The sequence below is a fragment of the Megalops cyprinoides genome, chromosome 7, assembly GCF_013368585.1.
Source record: "Megalops cyprinoides isolate fMegCyp1 chromosome 7, fMegCyp1.pri, whole genome shotgun sequence".
Classification (NCBI taxonomy): domain Eukaryota; kingdom Metazoa; phylum Chordata; class Actinopteri; order Elopiformes; family Megalopidae; genus Megalops; species Megalops cyprinoides.
Window position 1 is genome coordinate 38,152,955 of NC_050589.1, and position 21,144 is coordinate 38,174,098.

A 21,144-nucleotide genomic window follows, 5' to 3' on the forward strand; every position below is an offset into this window, starting at 1 on the left:
TGACCTCATTCTCGGATCATTTTGCACTCATTTATATGCCACTCCGTTTTCTGCGTCTTGTTCATCTTAATTAAATTACATCGTTCGAAATTCTCCAGTAGCATACCCTAATAATGCTTTTTATTAGTGATCTGTCCTGTCTGGATAGCATATCCAGTTGATAGCTACATTTGCTCATTTTGACTTATTATAAAGAGCTTTGGCCAACACCTTAAGGCACACCAGCAAGACCATCACTCCATATGAATGTAACTGATTTGACTGCATAAATTAAATGCAAGTAAGAACAATACTGCATTATAATGGTAATATTTTGAAATGCAAATAATATTTATCACCACAGGTCTGTTCTGGTTGGATAACCTTAAATTCATCCTTTTCAATTTATAACTACATCTGCTCCTTCTTCAACTTTGTCTTCTTCTGCCTTTCATTCAGGGTGCGAAATACGGGGGTCTCGGGTGTCCGAGACCCCTTGATTGACACTTGAGACACACTGAAAGGGTGGGCTCTGGAAAAATCTTAAAAAAATTATTTGTCACTTGCAATTGTCACTAAAAATGTCTTAAAGCCTGACAGACGCAGCCTGCATCCAAATTCAATAGGATAGCCTATTCATTGCTAACAATGCTAGTTGCTTGTCTATGCGAGGAAGTGTTGGCGAGAAAAATAATTTTGAATTTACATAACATTTAATCATAGTTACAATCTGCATGCAGCTCTGCATCCATCTCCACCCCCATTACTCTTGTTTGAATTACTCATTAAGTCGTCATTGCACAGATATGGAATATATATCACAAGAAAGAACGGAACCGGAGCTTTGTAATGATGCTAGTCGCATATTTGTACATACCGAAGTAATCACATTATGAAGACAGATCTAACTTCTGCAAAGTAATATCTTTGCTAATTTCTTCACTCATTTTCACACTCCTCCTTCTCGGTTGAATAAGTCACGATCGCTAGCGATCGCAGATATCAAAATATCCCTAAATCCCTATCACATATCACATTGTATATATCCATCTGTACAAAAAAATGTCCATAGCAGTCATCGTATACTGTACATACATATAACTGTAATATATCCTCTGCACTTGCTGCTTACTGCACTTCTGGTTAGATGCTAACTGCATCTCGTTGCCTATCTAATCTAATCAAAATAAACAGCAGGTCTTACTCTTTCCAATACTAGTTGTTTCTCTGTGCGACAAATCATTGTCGAGTAATCTGGTTTTGAAATCACAGCAAATTTCTGCATTGTCTCCAACACAGGGCTGACATTACATCCCACTTTGTGACAAATAAACACAAAATAATGTATTTGCTTTTCATTGCAATGATACAAAAGTTGTGGTCAAAAGACGTGCGCGGGTTTTCATAAAATAAAACACATTCTTCATCCAATGATTCAGTGACAAGACTTCAGTGAATAAAACAATGACATTTATTTCACTAGGCACTCCGCACATATTTTTTTCAAATCGTTAGGTCATACAGTATCCCACCATCATGGTTCTGATATTGCTAGATTCCAGACAATCTCCCCTACACAATTATGAAAATATATCTATACTGCCAGCATTTTATGGTGAGATACATGTAAAACATAATTTCATAATCGTCATACACTGATCCGTTTTGTATGTTTGTCTGACGTTACCAAGTTGCCAGATCGTCTATGAAACGCAATCTACACACACAATCCACACACTACACAATTACAGTATTTATTTACTTAATAATAAATTATGTGTACCGGTAGCACCATTTGGATGGCCATGTGTTATTTTTTTATAGGCTACCCAAGAGTACAATAGCTATGTTCGACTTCTCCTCCTCCGTGCCACATTATGTGCCCGCACCACCGAAAGGTAAGACATTGAAAAGAAAGCACTAACTCGCAAATGCTTTTCATGAACTCGTCAATACTTTTCACTCGTGAGAATGCGAGTGGCGTCTAACTGGAAAATACCACAAGGAAATCTGGACGTTTCTAAACTCGCAATGATTTCAAGCGACAATGTAACATACAAATGTAATTATTAATGGTCGCATAGTGGGTACTACACTGAAAAATAGCATGCAGTAGCCTATGCAGTATATACTTGTGTAGTACACAGTATGCGGTAGGCGGTTTCGAATACAGCCACTGCGTACTCAGCGTACTTTTTGCGTCATGTCCTGCCTCCTGCACGCTCTATCCAGGCGCCATCCCTCACCTAAACCAAACCAGAATATTTCCAGTAGGTGTGAACGCGTCTGTCATGGACAATCTCCTGTTGTGTGCTACATGTGTGAAAGGGCAATTCCGGCCAATTTCCGGACCCGATTCTCCAGACATTTGTCCGGAGTTCATGTGCGAAAACGGCTTAGTTTAGGTAGTGGGGTCAGGATAGCAGCGTCGCACTGCTAAGTGGTTACTCGCCCCGCTCCAGCTTGCTGTGGTACAAACTTAGCGATCTCTCCCCCTGTTGATACACCTGACAAAGCTCCCGTCTCTGAGGTGCAGTCCACAAACGCCACAACCCGAGGGAGGGTCTGAACGTGCATAGGGGAGTTCCCTTTTTGTGGGGGGCGCATCTAGCTGGGCGGTTATCTTGTGTGGGGTGGGCTGCAATTTGAAGAAGTGCCCTATATTGACTATGACTTTGCGGTGTTGTGCCTATTTATTAAGTGTGGTAGCCTTTTTCTTAAGACACTGAGTGGGGTATCCCATCCCTGTTATTTGGTCCTGTAATCTATCTTGCAAACGGAGGGTCTAGTTTATGAACTATCAATAAAGTATACCTTTTAAATAATCCATGCCATCTGGTTCCAGGTGTATGTGTGTGCAACCTCTGGTTTGATTGAAAACGCGGCAGCTGAAATTTCAATCAGTGGTAGCCTCTTTTGGGTTTATTATATTATTTATTTTTCGACCATCAAAAGAGAAAGGGGAAGGGAAGTCAACAAACTATGGAGGACAAAAAATGACGGGCTTTTTGAATGAATGTCTTTTTTGTTAGTTGATCGCTGTTTGGAAAATTAAGCTACGAATCGTTTTCCTTATGATGGGCGTCAATGGAGAGTTTAGCTTTTTTGATAGAAGACAGTTTTTATGACGTGAGATGTCAGACAAATTTGGTGATCACTGATCGTTGTTTTGAGACATTAAGCCACGTTAAGCTTTTTTCCTTATAATGGGCATCAATGGAGAGGAAAACGCTTAACGTGAGAACGACCATACTCCTAGGATTTCGGTTTTGATTTTTTGACAGGAGGACATGTTTCTGAAAGGAGGAAGTGTTTCTGACAAGAGATGTCCAAGAGAAATTTGGTGATCATTGATCGCAGTTTTGGAACATTAAGCCACGTTAAGCGTGGCTTTTGTATGCCTTCAGGCCTTGCTTTGTGTATTTCCCCGGCGTCGAAATCAGGTAGGCTATCTATAAATGTCAGGAAACCCCGATTCCTGGTCACATGTCACTATCCATGGACTACTGGTTCTTTGGTAAGTTGTAAGCATCACTGTCGAGTCCAACTGCCTTTAATTTAGCCAGATAGTCGTTTGTTTTACTCCCGGCTTTGCAACTTCCCCTACTAAATGCAGCCATGTTGCAGTCCGACTGAGGAGACGTATTCCGGTGGGAAAGTGACGTCAGTGCATATCCGGGAGGTTTGCCATTAGCTCACTACTAGCCGCTTAGCTAAACTGAGTTGTCGACAGCTAGTTTTAGTTTTAATGTAGCCCTGAGTTATTGATGGAAAGTCTTGTACGAGCCATTGCGTGGAGTTAGTACCAAGGTTAGCTTGTGTAACGTAGATCTGATAGGAATCGTTTGCTTCTGTCTGGTTCGCCCAGCTGACCAATCCGGCTTTAGACTGAGGTATAGAACCACCCACTTAATTAACATACGGACGCGGAAATACAGAAATAAATAAATGTAGAAATGTAGAAAAACAGAAAAAAAATGTAAATACAGAAATAGAATTTTTTTCATTACCAAAATGTATTTATTTTTCTTTTATTTCTGCATTTATTTATTTATGCTTATGTCATTTTTTGTCCTCCGTAACAAATAGCAACAAAACCCATTCAACGGTGGCACCCTACCGAACCCAAACAAACGTGGGCAATGAAAGCGAAGAAATATGATTCTTTTAACATATTCTTACCTTAAAATTAACAGTTGTGTTTGGTTCAGTATTTTACAATAGTATACTGTAAATTAAACACTGCTTCATTGTTTTTCTATTTACACTGTTTTGATGTCATGATTTTACAGCACTTCACTGTTAATTTCACGGATATTTTTTACAGTATACTTATCAAATACCGCATTGATTTCAAAATGCTTCTAATTACATTTAAAGCTTTAAATGGGCTTTCCCCTCCCTATCTTAAAGACCTTCTTCACCCATATTTTCCACAACAAGCTCTATGTTCCCAAAGCGCAGGACTCTCTCTCCACCTTTATTTCTAGGCTAAAAACTCACCTTCATATCAAATATTTTAGTTGAGGGACACAGCTTGGCGTTGGCATGGATGGTAGAGTCTCTGGTGGACTAAGTGGTCATTGTTGTTACTACATCATGGCCTGGTGACTCTGTGTTCAGCTGATCTGGCGGTGGTCTGGTGTTGACTGCCTTAGGGTCACCCGCATGATTGTGCTGGCACCTTGCCTCTCATCCCCTAGGTCAGTGTTTCTCAAACCTCTCCTAGAGGACCCCTTGCCCTGCATGTTTTAGATCTCTCCCTGCTCCAACACAGCTGATTCAAATGATCAGTTTGTAATTAGGCAGCTTCAGGAGTTCATAACGAGTTGATCATTTGAACTGCCCTAGGTATGCTGTCATGGTGTTTATCTGCTGGGATTTTTCCTTATTGCACACAGGCTTCTCTGCCCCCCCCCCCCCCCCCCCCACTCCTCCCTTGCCTTTGTTTTTCATTCCTGCCACTTCTCCTGCCTGGAGCTGTAGCTCAAGCACCACATCCCGACTTTTAGTTCAGCTACCTCGCTGTCCTATCTGTCAACTGTGTGCCAAGAACCAGGCATTCCAGGATTACATTTGATTATTACTCTGTTGTATTAATACTATTGTCTATATACTGTAATTAAATTGTCTTATTTACGTTATACAACTTCAGTATTCTCCGTAATTCTATCTGCCCAATGCCGGCCAGAAGCAGATGGGCTCCCCCTCTGAGCTGGGTTCTGCTCAAGGTTTCTTCCTGTCAGTTAGGGAGTTTGTCCTTGCCGCTGTTGCCTTAGGCTTTCTCTCAGGGGGACTGGTAACAATGTAGCTGCTTTGTGACAACTTGTGTTGTAAAAAGCGCTATACAAATAAATACATTGAATTGAATTGAAAAAAGAGTTGGTCCCCAGAAACGTTTTAATTTTGCCGATTATTTGGGCTGAGCTGACGAACCATTGCTTTTCAACCTGACGTCTTTTTCGATGTCAGTTTCCTCGTACCATCGCTGAGAGCACAATGGGCGAACGGAAGCAGCCAGTAGGCCTAATAGACCTTGCAGCTGGCCACGCCCGTATCCAAATTACAAACAGACAACAAAGACAAAAGAGGAAAAAATGGAAAGAGAACACAACAGATAGGCTATGCAACCTGCCATACCCAATCAGAATCCAGTACTCCGGTACAGGATATGCAGATGAGCATAAAGGCAAGTGAGCGAAAGTAGGAAATATTTTTAGATCATTTTTAGATCAGCCACCCATTTCCCTCGCAGAGCCAGGTGGTTAGAACAGGTGAGCGGAAGGTATAGGGAAACGGTAAAAAATGAAAAGATGAAAATACAGCTATTAATTTCACGGGTTTAAGTTTTTTTTCTTAATGATTTGGATTGTATCGCATATTGTTAGTTTAGTTTGTTGCTTTCTGCCTGGCTACGTGTTCCGTAAAAGTAGCTTGCGTTGGAACTATTGAAATGTTCTAGTATATTTATTTTTTGTAGAAAACAGTCGGTTGTATATTGAAAATGGTTTCATAAAAATGTGATGAAGTATGTTGTAAACTGTTTTATGTTGACATTAGCATAAATTATTACTGTACACTATGCGTATCAAAACATCAAGTTAGATTTTCCCATATTGACGCTATGGAAATGGACTCAGAATGGTTTGAGTCAGACCTGTGGGTCGGGAAGAAACAGTACCGGGCAGTCCTCAATGAACTTTATTTCAGCTGGACTGAGATTGATAAGAAGAACCGGGACAGGAAAGCAGGTGAGACATCACATCCATTTGTTTATTGCATTTTGTTTTTAGAGTACGATCCATAGGTTTAGTTGTTTGTGCTGTCCAACACGTCTTTTCGTAACTCCTTATTACTTTTGTTTCAGCTCCATTGTCCCCTGTAGCAGTCATGTCCAAGGTTTTGTGTTTTGCTTTCCCGTTAAAACTTTTTACACGCATCATTTAAAACTCTTGAGAAATGAAGTGTTTTATTATGGTTACTGAAATGTGCTCTTGAATTAGTTGAACCCTGTCGTTTCTCTTTGTGGCTCAGATAAGTCAACACTAAAAGAATTTATCTCTATGGAATCACTTTTTTATTACCGATTTGAACGATCTATACTGCACATCTTCAATCAGTTTGTCTTACAATGCAAAGGCATGTTCAGCTTACCGGACATGTTGGCGTGAATACTTATATGCCATGCAGCCAACAGAAAGCTGACAACGTGTCTGACAGAGAACGACTTGGACAGCATTCTTAACGTATGAAATCTCCCAGTAACAAAATCAATATCTGGTCACAGCTTTGACAATTCTGGTGAAGAAAGCTACATTATAGAAACACCTTAAATATATTTATGGGAATGGGGTACCTATTTATGTGCTCAACTGCGCTCAGTAGCATTCCTGTCATACATTTACACACAAGGAACCTGTCAAACTAAACCAACATGTCACACAGCTCAGACTCTGACACATTCAAAACAAAAGCATGAATGACACACCCAACACTTTCCTACCCCGCCCCCCCCCCCCCCCCCCCACACACACACACACCACCACCACCAATTCCACCACCATGCATGAAATATTTTTGATTTGAATATAAAACTATATGTGAAATAGATGCTGCACCAATTATATTCTTCACTTTTTTAAAAACTGTAGCATTTTATTTTGATTGCTAAGATGCAGTAATCCTTTCATTTTTGTCCATTGTGTAGTTTCAATGCCTGTGCTGGATTTGACTGAGAAGTAACTGTTGGATTTTAGTTTCAGTGACTTTGTCAGAGTTGACTCTCAGGGGATTTGAGTGTTTCTTTTAGCATCAGAGTTTGTAATTTTTGGTGCTTTCTAGTTTCAGTGCCCCTGTCAGAACTTATTGGGGTAGAGGAGGGCAGGGTGGAGATTCTGCCACAGAGGAAGGCGGAGGAAACAGAAAGACACTTCACTGGTAAGTTATACTTCAACACAACACAGCATTCCATTCTCAGTGTCTACACAATCTGCAGAAACACTAACTCTGCAGGTGCAGACTAGATATAAAACACAGAAACAATAACTGACTGACCTTACAGAGAGGTCCCTGACTACTCGCTACAGAAATTGATGCAACATTGCTTTAAATGCATCATGGAGAGTGTTTTGTTGGCCATGTCAGGTAGGTTAACTGTGGGTAAAAGGCTGATTTATAAATGCTCTATACAACCCAAGGTACCTATTAAAGGGCAGTAATTGTCTGATCTTTGACCTTTGTGACTAGAACACTGGGATTATAACCTGTCAGAGGAGCATTTAGCTCCACAGACTTGGATCTATTGGCCAGTGTAAGGACAGGTCTCAGTCTTACTGCAGGGGGCAGACATCACTCTTATTGCAAACATGCCTTATTGCAATTTACTGTATTCGCAACAGAAAATAGTTGTCCTATTGTAACACAATCTTAATGCAGATTACATGCTTTCATTCAGTACCCTTATGGAGCCTTTAGTAAATATACATGCTCTTGCAATTCACATTGTAATTGTATACATAAATGTATACTCAATTTATACTGTATAAATACTCTGGTCAAACAAGGTGAACTTCATACAGGGTGTAGAAGTTATGTAACATTTTTAAAGTTGAAATTCATATGCAATTTCCCTATGCACATTTTCATATGTATAGGCCACCAGAATACCTGTACACACTTACAAATAAGATGTGGTAATAAACTTAGCTGTAAAAAGTCCAAAATTATTACTTGCTGTATTACTAGTGCTAGTCATCTTGTGGCTCAGATTTCAGTCCTACTTTTGTCTGTATCTTTGGTTCCCCTAACCCCAGCTTTCCCCTTTTCTAGGAGTAATGCATTGACTTTATTGGAGTACTTTTGTCTAGACGTGTGCAAGACCATGTGTATTTTTTCTGTGACACTATTTGACATACTGTGACTTTCAGTCACTTTTATTCAAATGCATAACTGACATTTCCGAGAGCTGTTCCTATGACATCAATATACATATTGTGCTGTGTGCTATTAAGGGTGTCTGCCTAATGAGTGTAAATGAATTTATAAGTGAATGTAAGCATTAACAAGGCTGGCTCCATTCAGTGAGTACCTTCTCCCTTTGCATTGAACACTGTTTCCTCTTTACACCCCAGTGTTCACTGTAAAACGCAGCCGTGGTGGGCGTGGTTCCACTGGACTGTGGACCGTGGGCCGACCCCAGTTCTGCTGCAACAGCCAAGACCTCCGTGACCACTGGGTTAGGCAGCTGAGAACCGCGCTTCGCAAGCATGGTGAGAAAGTCCCTGCAGCCTGGTGATGATTTGTGTAGATGTTCTGCACAGAGTTGGGGTGTACAGCTGTTTCTTACTGTTATAGATTTTAATGAGTTTCCTTTTTGATCAAATGATCAGTTTAAAACTCACAGCCAGTGGAGGAGCCCACACATGATTTTGCTTCTACAAATATTTATAGTTCAGACATGTTTGTATGGTAAATATTGTTTGAGGCATGCATGCTTCTTCCCCGAATCCATCATGCCAGGCTTTTATTTTATATTGAAACTTTTTCGTCTCATGCTTTTCTCCCCCACTTCACTCCTCTCACTTCCCTTCTTCCTTCAGGTGCCTCTCGCCCACACAGGCTGCTGGTCTTCATCAATCCGTTCAGTGGGAAGCAAAGAGGGAGACAGATCTATCAGTCTCTGGTGGCTCCACTCTTTGAGCTGGCTGGAATCAGTGCTCATGTTGTAGGTAAGAAACACAGAGAGAGGAGAAGAGAGAAGAACAAACCAAAATATTAAAATGCCCAAAATTCTTTAGAACATTTGAGCTGTTAAATAAAAGTGCAAAGAAAACTAGACTGATGTGAGGACCCGAGACAAAATGACAGATTGGCTCTCTACAATGTCAGAGATACAAGGCAGAGACAAAACTTTAACAAAAATTCCTCACATAAATAAAAATAATCAACATACCTTTCTGTTTATCATGCATTGTCTTTTTCAGTAAGTAATTCATTTATTTCCATTCTTGTTGTTATTGGTTATGTCAGTAAAGCATGCTTTTAATCAAAGTGAATTGAAGGGAATTAAACAGAGAACTAGTAGCTGTGCAAGTTCACTGTGTCCCTGAACCTTTTTACATTTACCTGGAAATGACAGTGTGCTATATTGCTCAGTGTCCAACCCCCCCCCCCCCCCTTTTCTCTCCTCAGTGACTGACAGAGCGAACCAAGCTAGAGATCACATTCTAAAGAACGACCTGGCTGGGTTCGATGGGTGAGTGGAGGGGGGGGAATTTCAGCTCACACCTGTATCTGGGCTTTGGGCAGTGGATATGATACAAAAAACATTCTGTATTTGTTTGAGTCACACAATATTTGACATGAAACCAGTGTCAGGCAGGTGACTCCTCTCACAGAGAACATCTCAGAGAGAAAGAATGTATGCTCGGATGTATGAATGCACATGGCTGAACGAAACAAGGGTTTACACTGCTTATTGCCATATTTCCTGAAACCAGGCATGACGGAACAGTTTTCAAGACATTCAGGCTAGTCAGGCTTGTCAGGCTAATCAGGTTATTTTTTCTCTAATTGTAATCAATAAACCAATTAATCACATCTAAAATTAGTAGTTTCAGAACCTTCATGTTGTAATAAAAATGCATCTGATGTGTCAATTAACCATTAGTAAAGAACGGTTAACAATTACTAATGTTATTAACATTATTTGTTTTTCAGTGCATGTCCTAAAGTACTACTCAACCCTTATAAATGATTGATGGATGCTTAATAGCACAAAAATGCATTTGTTGAGTTGTTCTTTGTAAGGAATGAGTGATGACAGACATGATAATGATAATATTGATTAATTAATGGCCTTAATATAAACTTGCAATTCTTCCTCTTCCTTTCCATGTCTCTCCCTCTGTCTCACTTGCTGTCACTCAGGGTGGTGTGTGTGGGTGGGGATGGAATGTTCAGTGAGCTTCTGCATGGTGTGATTGGACGAACACAGCAGGAGGCGGGGCTATCGGAACATGACCCTGCTGTGACCTTACAGCCATGTAACCTGCACATTGGTATTATTCCAGCAGGTCAGAGAGTGATTATTTCACTGCCATCATGATTGTGTTTGAGATATGTGTCTCAAACATGCACAAACGATGTACAAGATATGTTTTTATTTTAGTGGTCTTTTTGGAGACTCATGACTGAAAACATCATCTTAGTGTATTTGTGTATATACTGCAGGCTCGACTGACTGTGTGTGTTTCGCCACTGTGGGTGTAAACGACCCTGTTACCTCTACTCTCCACATCATCATAGGTATTTTTAAATGCCATGTTTCTGATATCAGACTTATTCCTGCATCCTGAGATGCTGGCCCATACTGCTTCTGTACAACCTTTTTATTGCTAATATTACTATATACTGAAACACTGGTGTATACTGCAAACATTGACATACTGGATCTGCTGCTAAGGGTTTGAAGAAATGAGCTGATCTCTTCTTCTCCATGCTTCGGTTTCAGGAGACTCACAGCCATTAGACGTGTGTTCTGTCCATCACCTCAACAAACTTGTTCGCTACTCCGTTTCTCTCGTGGGTTATGGTTTCTATGGTGATGTATTAGCTGAAAGTGAGAGGCATCGCTGGATGGGGCCTCTCAGATATGATTTTTCAGGTCAGCACCATCAAAGTAAAGTGCTTCTCTGTTGAATTGCACTACAACACAGCTCTCAAACCAAAGCTTGTCTGTGACAGGCTGTTTACAGTGGCTGCAAGTGCCACATTGTGTTCATAGAAGAGTGATGTTCTTAAAATGACTTCTGGGGGGTCTGTTGGGTTTGTCCGTGGGTGCTGAATGGAGGTCTGAGCTAGAGGGGTAAAAAGTGGACAGAGAAATGACAACAATTACACCAAGCTGGGCAACTGTGTAGCAGAGAGAATAACTTTATTGGCATAACAATCAAGTTGCCACAGCGTGTACATAACTAGAACAACAGAAAGCAATAAAAAGTTAAAAATAGTTATTTAATAGTTATTTATGGTATGATGGTAAATGAAAACTAACACAGTAAAATAAGGAAGTGTAGTAAGTGCTCTCACGCTGTCTGTGTAGGCTGTCTGGTCTACCTGAGTAACAGGAGTTATGCTGGAATGGTGCACTTCCTGCCCGCAGACCCCCAGCTCTCCAGCCCCCGGGATAACACGCGCTGCCTCTCAGGGTGAGCACCAGCATTACAGCAACATAATGCACACCAGCCTGCATAAGTTATAAGTGAATAACTGAATAAGATTTCTTAAGAGAATGACAAGGGGTCAATAAGATTGCCCCCCTTGTGGTGAGAGGTAAAACAAAAATTCAACAGGAAGGACACTTTTAACTTAGGAAGGTTAACCTAGCCCAAATCAGTGACTGCTGTGGCATTGTTAAATGTGCATACACTCTTATGTACACACACTCTTAACACCACCCACAGATACACATGTGGATGAGGAAAAGAAGGGACAGACACACACACACTTCAGATCAGGAATGAAATGAAGGCAGGAGGTGTAGATGTTAATTGTATGGTAATGAACATGTCTGTGGTTATGTTTTTTTTTTTGCTAAGTGATGTAATGATAAATGGCTTGTGAAACACTATGATGAGGTGAGATTTGTGTTAATTCTAGGTGCCATGTGTGTTCGGAGAGTACAGAGAGACTCTTCCCTCAGTCAGACTCCAGCTCCCTCTCCAGCTCCCTCTCCAGCTCCCAGTACAGCCAGGACAGCAGTCAGTCAGAGGGTGAGGCACTATACTGGCTCATGATTTCACCTCCTCCAGCCATGGCTTCTCAGGGGAACAAGTTGCTGTTTCCTCATCATATCAGTGAAGTCTTAATGCCTTGTAATTAGGGCTGCCCCCGATTTTCCTAGTCGACTATTAGTTGTTAGTTCAAGCCATTAGTCGACTGGTCGTCACACTTTATGACATTAATTTAATTATTTAAATATATTTTTTTGGGACATCAGAAAATGGTTTGAGTTCCGGGGCTGAGGAAGAATGTTATAAGTAACATTGTTAACACTTTGCTACGTTACAGAGAAATACAAAACCGTAATAATGAGCCTTTAAAATATAAATTTTACAAGCGCTTGCATGAAGCGAGCCGTCAATGCTAATGGCAAAAGTGGTAATGATTCTGAATGTGTCGGAACAACCAGCGAGGAGACTGAACATTTTGTTAATTTATTTCACAGTATAACATAATACAACTTATGAACTTGTAACACCAACACAATGTCTTACAAAACAAATAAATAAAAACAGAACATGAAGTTAAACATGCAGTAAGCGAGGTAATTTAGCTTTCCCAGTCCCCACGAACACTTGGATAAACCTAATAGCGCATATGACAATATATTTATTTATCTCCATATAGCCTGAATTTTGCAATTCGTTAATTTTAATTAGGCCATTAATTATTTAGCCTACTGGAATAACCCTTTTGTGCGTACGGTCACACCGGTGTGATTAGCCGTTTAGCACATATGCTAAAACCGGTGCGATTAGAACACTAGATTGGAAAAAATTCTTGCCAATTTTAGCTTTGAAGAAACAGTGATTTGCTAAAATATAGCAAATGCTAACTGTAAACTATGAGAAGCTTAATAACGCTAATGAAAACATAACGAACCATGGTAACAGCACGCTACATTGAATAAAAATAAGTTACGTATGAAAGGCATAATAACGTTAGGCTACTTAGGGGAGAGCCAGGATGGAAGTAACACTTTTCAGATAAACGTCATTTTAAACAATGACGTTACAGACAAAAACTAATTTTCATTGTGATCAACAACTCACGTGTGTGTTCTATCAAATGTTCTATCTGTACAAATGTGGAATGACTTCACTATAATAATATAATCCGTATAGTTGTTATTGTAGAGGGACGAAAGTAACAACTGTTACAATCATCCCGACAATGACTCCTGACAGTTAAACCTGACTTGCTTCTAAACTGAGAAACTCTGATATGGCAAACTTCAGGATGTATTCAAGTACTAATTAATCTGTCAAATGATCATGACGACACATGAAACAATAGACACAACTTGTCATTCAAAAAAAAAAAAAAAAGACCGCTTCAGCGAATTTACTTTCCATGATGTATCCACGCAATTTTTCGGGGTTCTGGTAAGTGTTGCATGCTGTAGGCTACATGCTGCCGTAGTCAGGCCTATCAGACTTGTATGGGCTCGGAGAAAATCGCTGTGCGACTTTCGTCCCGTGTTAGTTTTGTACCGGCTTTCCCCTACATGTTTCAGATGATAAGTCATGTTTGAGGTCGAGAATCTTTGCATGCACAGTTTGCATGTCACATTCTTGGGGTCATCCTTTACACGCTTGAAATGATCCCACACTTCATGATTTGAATGAATCATGAATGATTTCCTGCCCGACATAGTCTAATAACTTTTTAACAACAAGGCGCAGCTCCCGAATGGAGTTTGAGGGGTTTTTTTTCTGTGACTAACTGACTACTGAAAACTTGGTTGACTAAGACTCTTCTCATCGACTAACGTTTAGTTGACTATTAGGGGGTAGTGCTACTTGTAATGTCCCTCAATCTCCCATTCCTACATTGCTTCTGTGTCCCTTCCACTGTTCTCCAGTTCCTAATCTCACTGCCCCTCCTCCCCTCTCATTTGGCCCTCTCCTAAACAATTGCCTGCTTTGCCCCTAACTACTAGTTCCTCCTAGTACCCCATATCTCCTCACTACCTCCTCCTCCACCCCTCTAATTTGCCCCTCCCACTGCCCATCCCCCTCACCTTCCATTTTAGAATCAGAATCAGAATCAGAATAGACTTTATTGTCATTGCACGGTGGGGGTGCAACGAAATTGTGGGTGGTCTGCAACAGCAGCGCACTGAGGAACATTTATGTAAACAAAGAACAGTACAAATAAGGCACGTGACACAGGAGAAAAAATATACAAAATATACAATAAAATACAAATTTACAAATTATAAAAAAGAAGACACATTGTAAATGAAAAGAAATATAAAGAAAAGCTTGTGCGTTAATATGGCCTTTTTAAAAACTACTTAAAGTGCACAGTGGAATTGCACAGTTGTATTGAGGTAGAGGGTTGAGGGGGGGGTGTCAGTGTTTGTTTGCAGTCCGTATGGCCCAGGGGAAGAAGCTATTTGTTAGTCTGGTGGTGTGGGACTTGACTGACCTGAAGCACCGTCCGGAGGGCAACAGGTCAAACAGGTGATAGGCGGGATGTGAGGAGTCTCCTGTGATGATAATTTTACTGAGGCAGCGGGATCTGGATATGTCGTCCAGGGTGGGCAGAGGGCAGCCGATAATTTTTTGGGCGGTGTTAATAACCCTCCGCACAGCCTTCCTGTCCTCAGCTGTGGAGCCTGCGTACCACACCCCCAGAGAGTATGTTAATATGCTCTCCACAGGGGAGTGATAGAAGGCCAGCAGCAGCTTCTTGTCCAGGTTGTTCTTCCTGAGGACACGCAGGAAGTGCAGCCGCTGCTGAGCCTTCTTCACTAAGGAGATTCCTAGATTCCTCTTCCCTACTCTCAAGAACATAAGATGCAGGCTATACAGTCTGTATTTATGTAAAACAATGACAATGCTCTCCTCCCTCCCGTCTCCACTGTCCCTGTCCAGGTGAGTGGGTGAGCACAGAGGGCAGGTTCAGGTGTGTCTCTCTCACCTGCATGTCCAGCTCTTGCCCCCGCAGTCCCCTGGGCCTCTCCCCCTCAGCACACCTGGCTGATGGGACAGGCGACCTAATCCTGGTCCGGGACACCCATCCCCTGGGCTTCCTCACCTACCTGCACAGGCACACCACAACGGAGGACCAGGTATGCTTACAACAACACACAGGAAAGAGACTACACACACCAGCACACAGAGCCAAGTACAGCTATTTTGTCCTCAAAACCTTTACAAACTAGAAACTAGGTATGTAATGATACCAAAAACTCACGGTACAATAATACCATGATAAAAAGTCCATGATATGATATTGTGGTATTAAAAAATGAAAAAAAATGAAGAAAAAATGTCCTTTATTAAATTAAAAAAAATCAGCATTTTTTATTCATATAATTTTTTTTTCCTTTTTAACTTAAAGCGTTTCTGCTTTCCTTCTTTAATAAAAATAAAAGTAGCCAGCCATGACCTAAGCATGTGCAAAAATTGGCATGAATTGTCTTTCAATTCAATTCAATTCATTTTTATTTGTAGAGCGCTTTTTACAACACAAGTTGTCACAAAGCAGCTTTACAATGTTCCCAGGCCTGAGAGCCCCTGAGAGCAAGCCTAAGGCAACAGTGGCAAGGAACAGTGGCTTCTGGCCGGTACTGGGCAGATAGAGTTAAAGACAAGTTATACAATGTAATTTAAGACATTTAAGATTGATAGACAATAGTAATTAACAGCAGAGTGATTATAAGAATGTCTCCTAGGATGTCAGGTTCTTGGAACGCAGTTGGCTTTGATGGGCAGGGCAGCGAGGTAGCAGGACTGGAAAACGGGATGAGACGCCTGGGCTACAGCTCCGGACAGGAGCCTGGAGCAGGGATAGGAAGCAAACAGAAAACAGTGATTAGTGGATGATAAGAATGGCAGGGATGTAGAATAGAGAGGCAGGAGAGGAGGGGCAGTGAAAAAGGTGCCAGTGTGCAACAAGGAAAAAACCCCGGCAGGCTAACATTATGGCAGCATACCTAGGGGACAGGAGGCAAGGGACCGGCATAGTCATGAGGGCGACCCTAAGACAGTCAACACCAGATCATGGCACAGAGTCCATGAAAGCAATGACCACTTAGTCCACCAGAGACTCTATGATCCACGCCAGCACCAGGCCATGTCCCTTAGCTGAAGGATTTACTATATAGATATGTTTTGAGCCTAGAATTAAAGGTGGAGAGAGTCTGTTGCCCGAATCTCGGTGGGTAAGCTGTTCCACTGGAGAAGGGCTTGATAGGAAAAGGCTCTACCGCCTACAGTAGTTTTGCCCACTCTTGGAATGATGAGAAGCCCGGCATTTTGGGAACGAAGGGCTCTCTGCAGAAGATATGGGTGAAGAAGGTCCTTAAATGGGCAAGCCCATTTAAAGCCTTAAATGTGAGTAAGAGTGTTTTAAAAATGATCCGGTATTTAATAGGTAGCCAATGGGTAGCATTTAGTTTTAGTTAAGATTCGAGCAGCTGCATTTTGTACCAGCTGAAGGGGTTTTAATGAGACATTTGCACATCCTGACAAGAGGGCATTACAGTAGTCTAATCAGTAGTCTAGTCTAGTCTAAACACCAAGGTCTTTGATGGCTGCACTTGGGGCAAGGGAGACATCATCAAGGTCCGGTGTAAAATGAGTAAATTTGCTCCTGATTGAATTTTGGCCTATGACCAATATTTCGGTTTTGTCCGGGTTGAGGAGGAGAAAGTTTCGGGCCATCCAATTTTTTTACATCTGTAAGGCAGGCCTCCATGTTTGATATATTCAGAGGGACAACGGGTTTGACTGATATGTATAACTGAGTGTCATCCGCGTAACAGTGGAAATTAATGTCATGTTTACGGATGATATCGCCAAGAGGCAACATGTATAATGAGAAGAGCAAAGGCTCAGGCACAGATCCTTGAGGTATACCATATCTTACCCTGGAACGAGTGGAAGATTCGTTGTTAATGGAGACAAACTGATATTGTTCTGATAGATAAGACCTAAACCAAGATAGGGCCTGTCCGCTTATGCCAACCAGGTTTTCGAGGCGGTCGAGGAGGATACGATGATCGATGGTATCAAAGGCTGCACTTAGGTCTAGTAGCACAAGAAGAGAGATACAGCCATTGTCACAGGAGGGTAGAAGGTCGTTGAGCGCTTTCAGGAGAGCGGTTTCCATATTGTGGTGAGGTCTAAAACCAGACTGAAAAACTTCCAAAATGTTAGAGTGTAAAAATGCACAGTTGCTTTGATACTGCTTTTTTCCAGAATTTTTGAGAGGAATGGAAGGTTCGAGATGGGCCTATAGTTTGACAGGTCATTGGGATCAAGATTGGGCTTTTTCAGAATAAGCTTGATAACTGCTACTTTAAAGGGGTGAGGTACGTGTCCAGACGTAAGGGAGGCGTTGATAAGATTTAATAGCGGTGTGCCAATTGCAGGCAGTAGCTGTTTTAGGAAGCCAGTTGGTATGGGGTCAAGTTGGCTGGTAGAGTTATTAGATGAATTGATAAAAGAAGAAAAGTCGCTAAATTCAATGGGTATAAAAGAGTCAAAGCGTGAAGCGGGCCTGATAGACATACCAACATAATCTGGGAGGGACTGGCCAGGCAGGAGGCAGAAGTCGATGAGAATTTTTGTATTGTGTCTCTTATCTTTATGATTTTACTATCAAAGAAGTTCATGAAGTCATTGCTACTATAAATTGCTGGTACAGGACTCTTGGTTAATCTGGCGATAGTACTAAACAGGTACCTAGGATTGTCCTTATTTCTCTCAATAAGGGTAGAGAAATATTTGGATCTGGTAGCTGTGAGGGCATGCTTGTAGGTTAGGAGACTTTCCTTCCACGCCAGGAGAAAAACCTGTAATTTGGTGGAGCGCCATTTTCTTTCGAGTTTTCGCGTAGCTTGTTTGAGAGCATGAGTATTGTTGTTATACCAAGGTGCTAGCTTCTTGTCTGTGATTTTCTTCCTTTTGAGGGGAGCAACGGCATCCAGAGTTTTACGCAAAGAAGAGTCAATACTGTCTGCGAGTAGGTTAATTTCAGTTGAGCTAGGGTTTGAACATAAACTAGAGGAGATTTCATTGTGCAGGTAGTATGATGTGGGGAGCTCGTTGATAAAGCCATTGGCTGCAAGAGAACAAAACGTGCACCTAGAATAAGATCTAGGCTCCAAGTAAGATCTAGGCTCTGAGTAGTCTTTGGCAATGCAATTTTCGACAAGGAGAGAGAGGAGAACGCAGCTATACTAGTGAAATAACCAAGTAATATCCTGGTAGATTTCGTCACAGTCCCATGACGGTATTGAGATATTTTTTTTTATTGTGATATTGCGAAATTAGATATATCGTAACATCCCTACTAAAAACTGACTCAGGCTCAACTACAGGTGTCCTGTGTCTGAATATAAACAATTAATCAGCAGTGCTTCCCAGACTTAACTTAGTGAAACATACTCTTTGGCAGACAATCATTTAATAATCAGTATAAAGGAGTAACATTTACGGAACTGAACTTGTAACTGAACTTCAACAAACATCCAGCTGTATGGATGGCTGTTATTAAAACATATATGTATGAATGTGGGTATGTACCTGCATCTGAATGTAAGAAATCACTGCTGTTAAATGCTTAATTCTCTGCTTTTCCCAGTTTGATCTGCCCTTTGTGGAAGTCCATCGCGTCAGGGCAGTACGATTCTCTCTTCCACCTGGGGAGGAGGAGAGCGAGGGAGAGGAAGAGGGAGAGAAAGTGACAGAGGCAGGAGACTGCAAGGCTGAGTGCGAGGGAGAAAGGGGAGGAGGCGCTTGCAGGAGCATCTCACGGCAGCACCTCACGGGTGGAGGGAAGGAGCGAGGGATCACCAACCATAAGAAGAGGGACTTCCTGTGTGTGCCGTGCTGCAGTAGGGCCCCCTCTGTCTCTGTGTGGAACTGTGATGGAGAGATCCTGCCCTACGCCAAGATCCTATGCAGGTGGGCAGCATCTCTGTACAGCTGTCTCTGTACCTCTCTCCTGTTTTCATACCCCAAATCTCTGTATATCTGCTTCCATCCCCACAGCATCTCTACATCATTTCATGCCGATCTTGTTTTAATTGAACTCTGAACATATCTTTTCATGTAGTTATGTATACAGCATTTCCATCCACCTGGGAACATTTATCAGCTACACAACCCAGTGCACCATGTGTGTCTCCTCCTGAAATTAAGAGATGCATATCATAATCACACAGTTTTTTCTGATCTACAGAGTTATGCAGCCAATGCTGCTGGGAGTTATTGCTGTTATACTAACAAACACCTGGTTATTCTTGTTGAAATCACACTGGTACAGACTGAGGTATTGAGAGCAATTGTAGGTGTGATGCATGGTGTAAATGTGTAATGTGTTATTTGACAGTAAACGGCCCATTTGAGGGGATAGCTGCAGTGATTATCCAGCGTCAACCATCTGAGCTACAGTGTGCCATGAGCCTGCCTGTTCCCATGTTCATGTCTGCCACTGTGTTCGTTCATGGAGTTGGCCCTCTCCATCAGTTTGCATTTGCCCTGTCAGTGAGCTCAGGATGGCCTCCCCTCACCTGGCTGACTGTCTTCTCAGGGTGCATGGCCAGCTGGTGCGTCTGTTTGCGAGAGGCATCGAGGATGGGGCAGGAACCCGACCATGCACAGGAGGAAACGGGAAGTGCAAGGGAAGATATGTTCTACACACCTGATACAGTCACCAGAGACCTCACTGGTTCGAGGCAGGGTAAAAGAATGATGATACAATATTGGAAATTGGTCAAAAGAAAACATTTATCAGATGATTAAATGCTCTCAATAAAAAAACTTTTAACTATAGACTGCTGTTTAATACCATACTGAGTCAAGGATAATAGTATGGTAAGATGTTCTGCAGAACACTAACATTTAAAGACAATTCACAATGATTAGCTGAGCTGAAGTCACATTTCAACTCTGTTACACAATGAACTGAAAATCCTCCTGTTTCAATGGAAAGATAGGAACATAGATCTCTATCCTTCCCAACTTTCCAGAGTGTTCTCATAGGTGCCATCTAGTGGTAAAAAGAAGATATTGCACTTTGGGGATACCATCCATGTTGAGTGAGGGGAACACACCTGTTTTCAGTCACAGATTAACCACTGCAATATTCATTCAACTATGCACAGACAGAAAAAAAGATCACACCTATCACACCTTGGCAATAAGCAGCAGAAAAGCCCAATCCCATTTCTACCCCTCAGTTTTGCACGTTCACGTGAGGGGTAGGGGTATCCCGATTCTCTTTTGGATCGAGGGGAAGGGGTAAGGGGAAGGGCTACACACCCCTTCCAGCGAAGATTTTCCAGGACCACACTTCAAACGAAGGGGTAGAAGAAATTTCCCAGAATACACCGCGTTCACCGGCAACATGACTACGCAAGCTACCAAAGACATCCATAAATGTATTTTCGGCATTAATAAAGATTTGTTCACCTTGCTGCAGACAAACGCAAAAATATGCCTATAACCCAGGCAATTGAAATGATCAAGGCTGACGACGGCATCTTGGAAGTCAAACACTCGTCGCATCTGTTTGCGTAGCAGCTAGAGCGACGATGTATGATGACGTCTACTGGTATAGAGTGGTGTCTCATTTCTTAGAGGAATATTTTCACCCCTACCCCTTGCCACTCCGTTTGGAGGGACAAGGGGTAGGGGTAGGCGAAGGGGTATAAAATAGAAATGGGATTGGGCAAAAGTGATGTCTTACTGAATGTGAAGAAAATTTCCCCCTTTACAATTTTTTGAAGTCTTCACCTTTCAAAATTTTCAAAGTCCATCAGAAGCTACAGATGTGCAAAACTAACATGAATGAAATAAAAATGTCAAATCCATACATAATATAAATCCACCCCATAAAAACCATAATCCAAACATATCAGCA

The 21,144-nt window shown here is 41.6% G+C and overlaps 1 protein-coding gene across 2 annotated transcripts; it reads left to right on the forward strand.

The window, feature by feature from the left end:
* Positions 1-5,391: 5,391 nt before the first annotated feature.
* zgc:158263 (ceramide kinase family protein) lies at positions 5,392-20,032 on the forward strand. Of its 2 annotated transcripts, XM_036532692.1 has the most exons (13): positions 5,393-6,230; positions 7,321-7,416; positions 8,610-8,747; positions 9,078-9,206; positions 9,670-9,733; positions 10,408-10,553; positions 10,711-10,785; positions 10,991-11,143; positions 11,582-11,687; positions 12,139-12,251; positions 15,144-15,340; positions 18,862-19,184; positions 19,813-20,032. In XM_036532692.1, the coding sequence occupies exons 1-13, from the start codon at positions 6,104-6,106 to the stop codon at positions 19,925-19,927; spliced, it is 1,782 nt and encodes a 593-aa protein (XP_036388585.1). In that variant the 5' UTR covers positions 5,393-6,103; the 3' UTR covers positions 19,928-20,032. The 2 variants fall into 2 exon arrangements, with proteins under 2 accessions (XP_036388583.1, XP_036388585.1); XM_036532690.1 differs by lacking the exon at positions 19,813-20,032 and having other exon boundaries at positions 5,392-6,230; positions 18,862-19,793.
* The last annotated feature ends 1,112 nt before the right edge of the window (positions 20,033-21,144 follow it).

What these genes read in the sequence shown, in the direction of transcription:
- zgc:158263 (XM_036532690.1), top strand. Translation starts at nt 6,104, where the DNA reads ATGGAAATGGACTCAGAATGGTTTGAGTCAGACCTGTGGGTCGGGAAG. An exon ending in GAACCGGGACAGGAAAGCAG is followed by an intron (nt 6,231 to 7,320) that starts GTGAGACATCAC and finishes GGTGCTTTCTAG; the next exon opens with TTTCAGTGCCCCTGTCAGAA. An exon ending in GGACAGCAGTCAGTCAGAGG is followed by an intron (nt 12,252 to 15,143) that starts GTGAGGCACTAT and finishes GTCCCTGTCCAG; the next exon opens with GTGAGTGGGTGAGCACAGAG.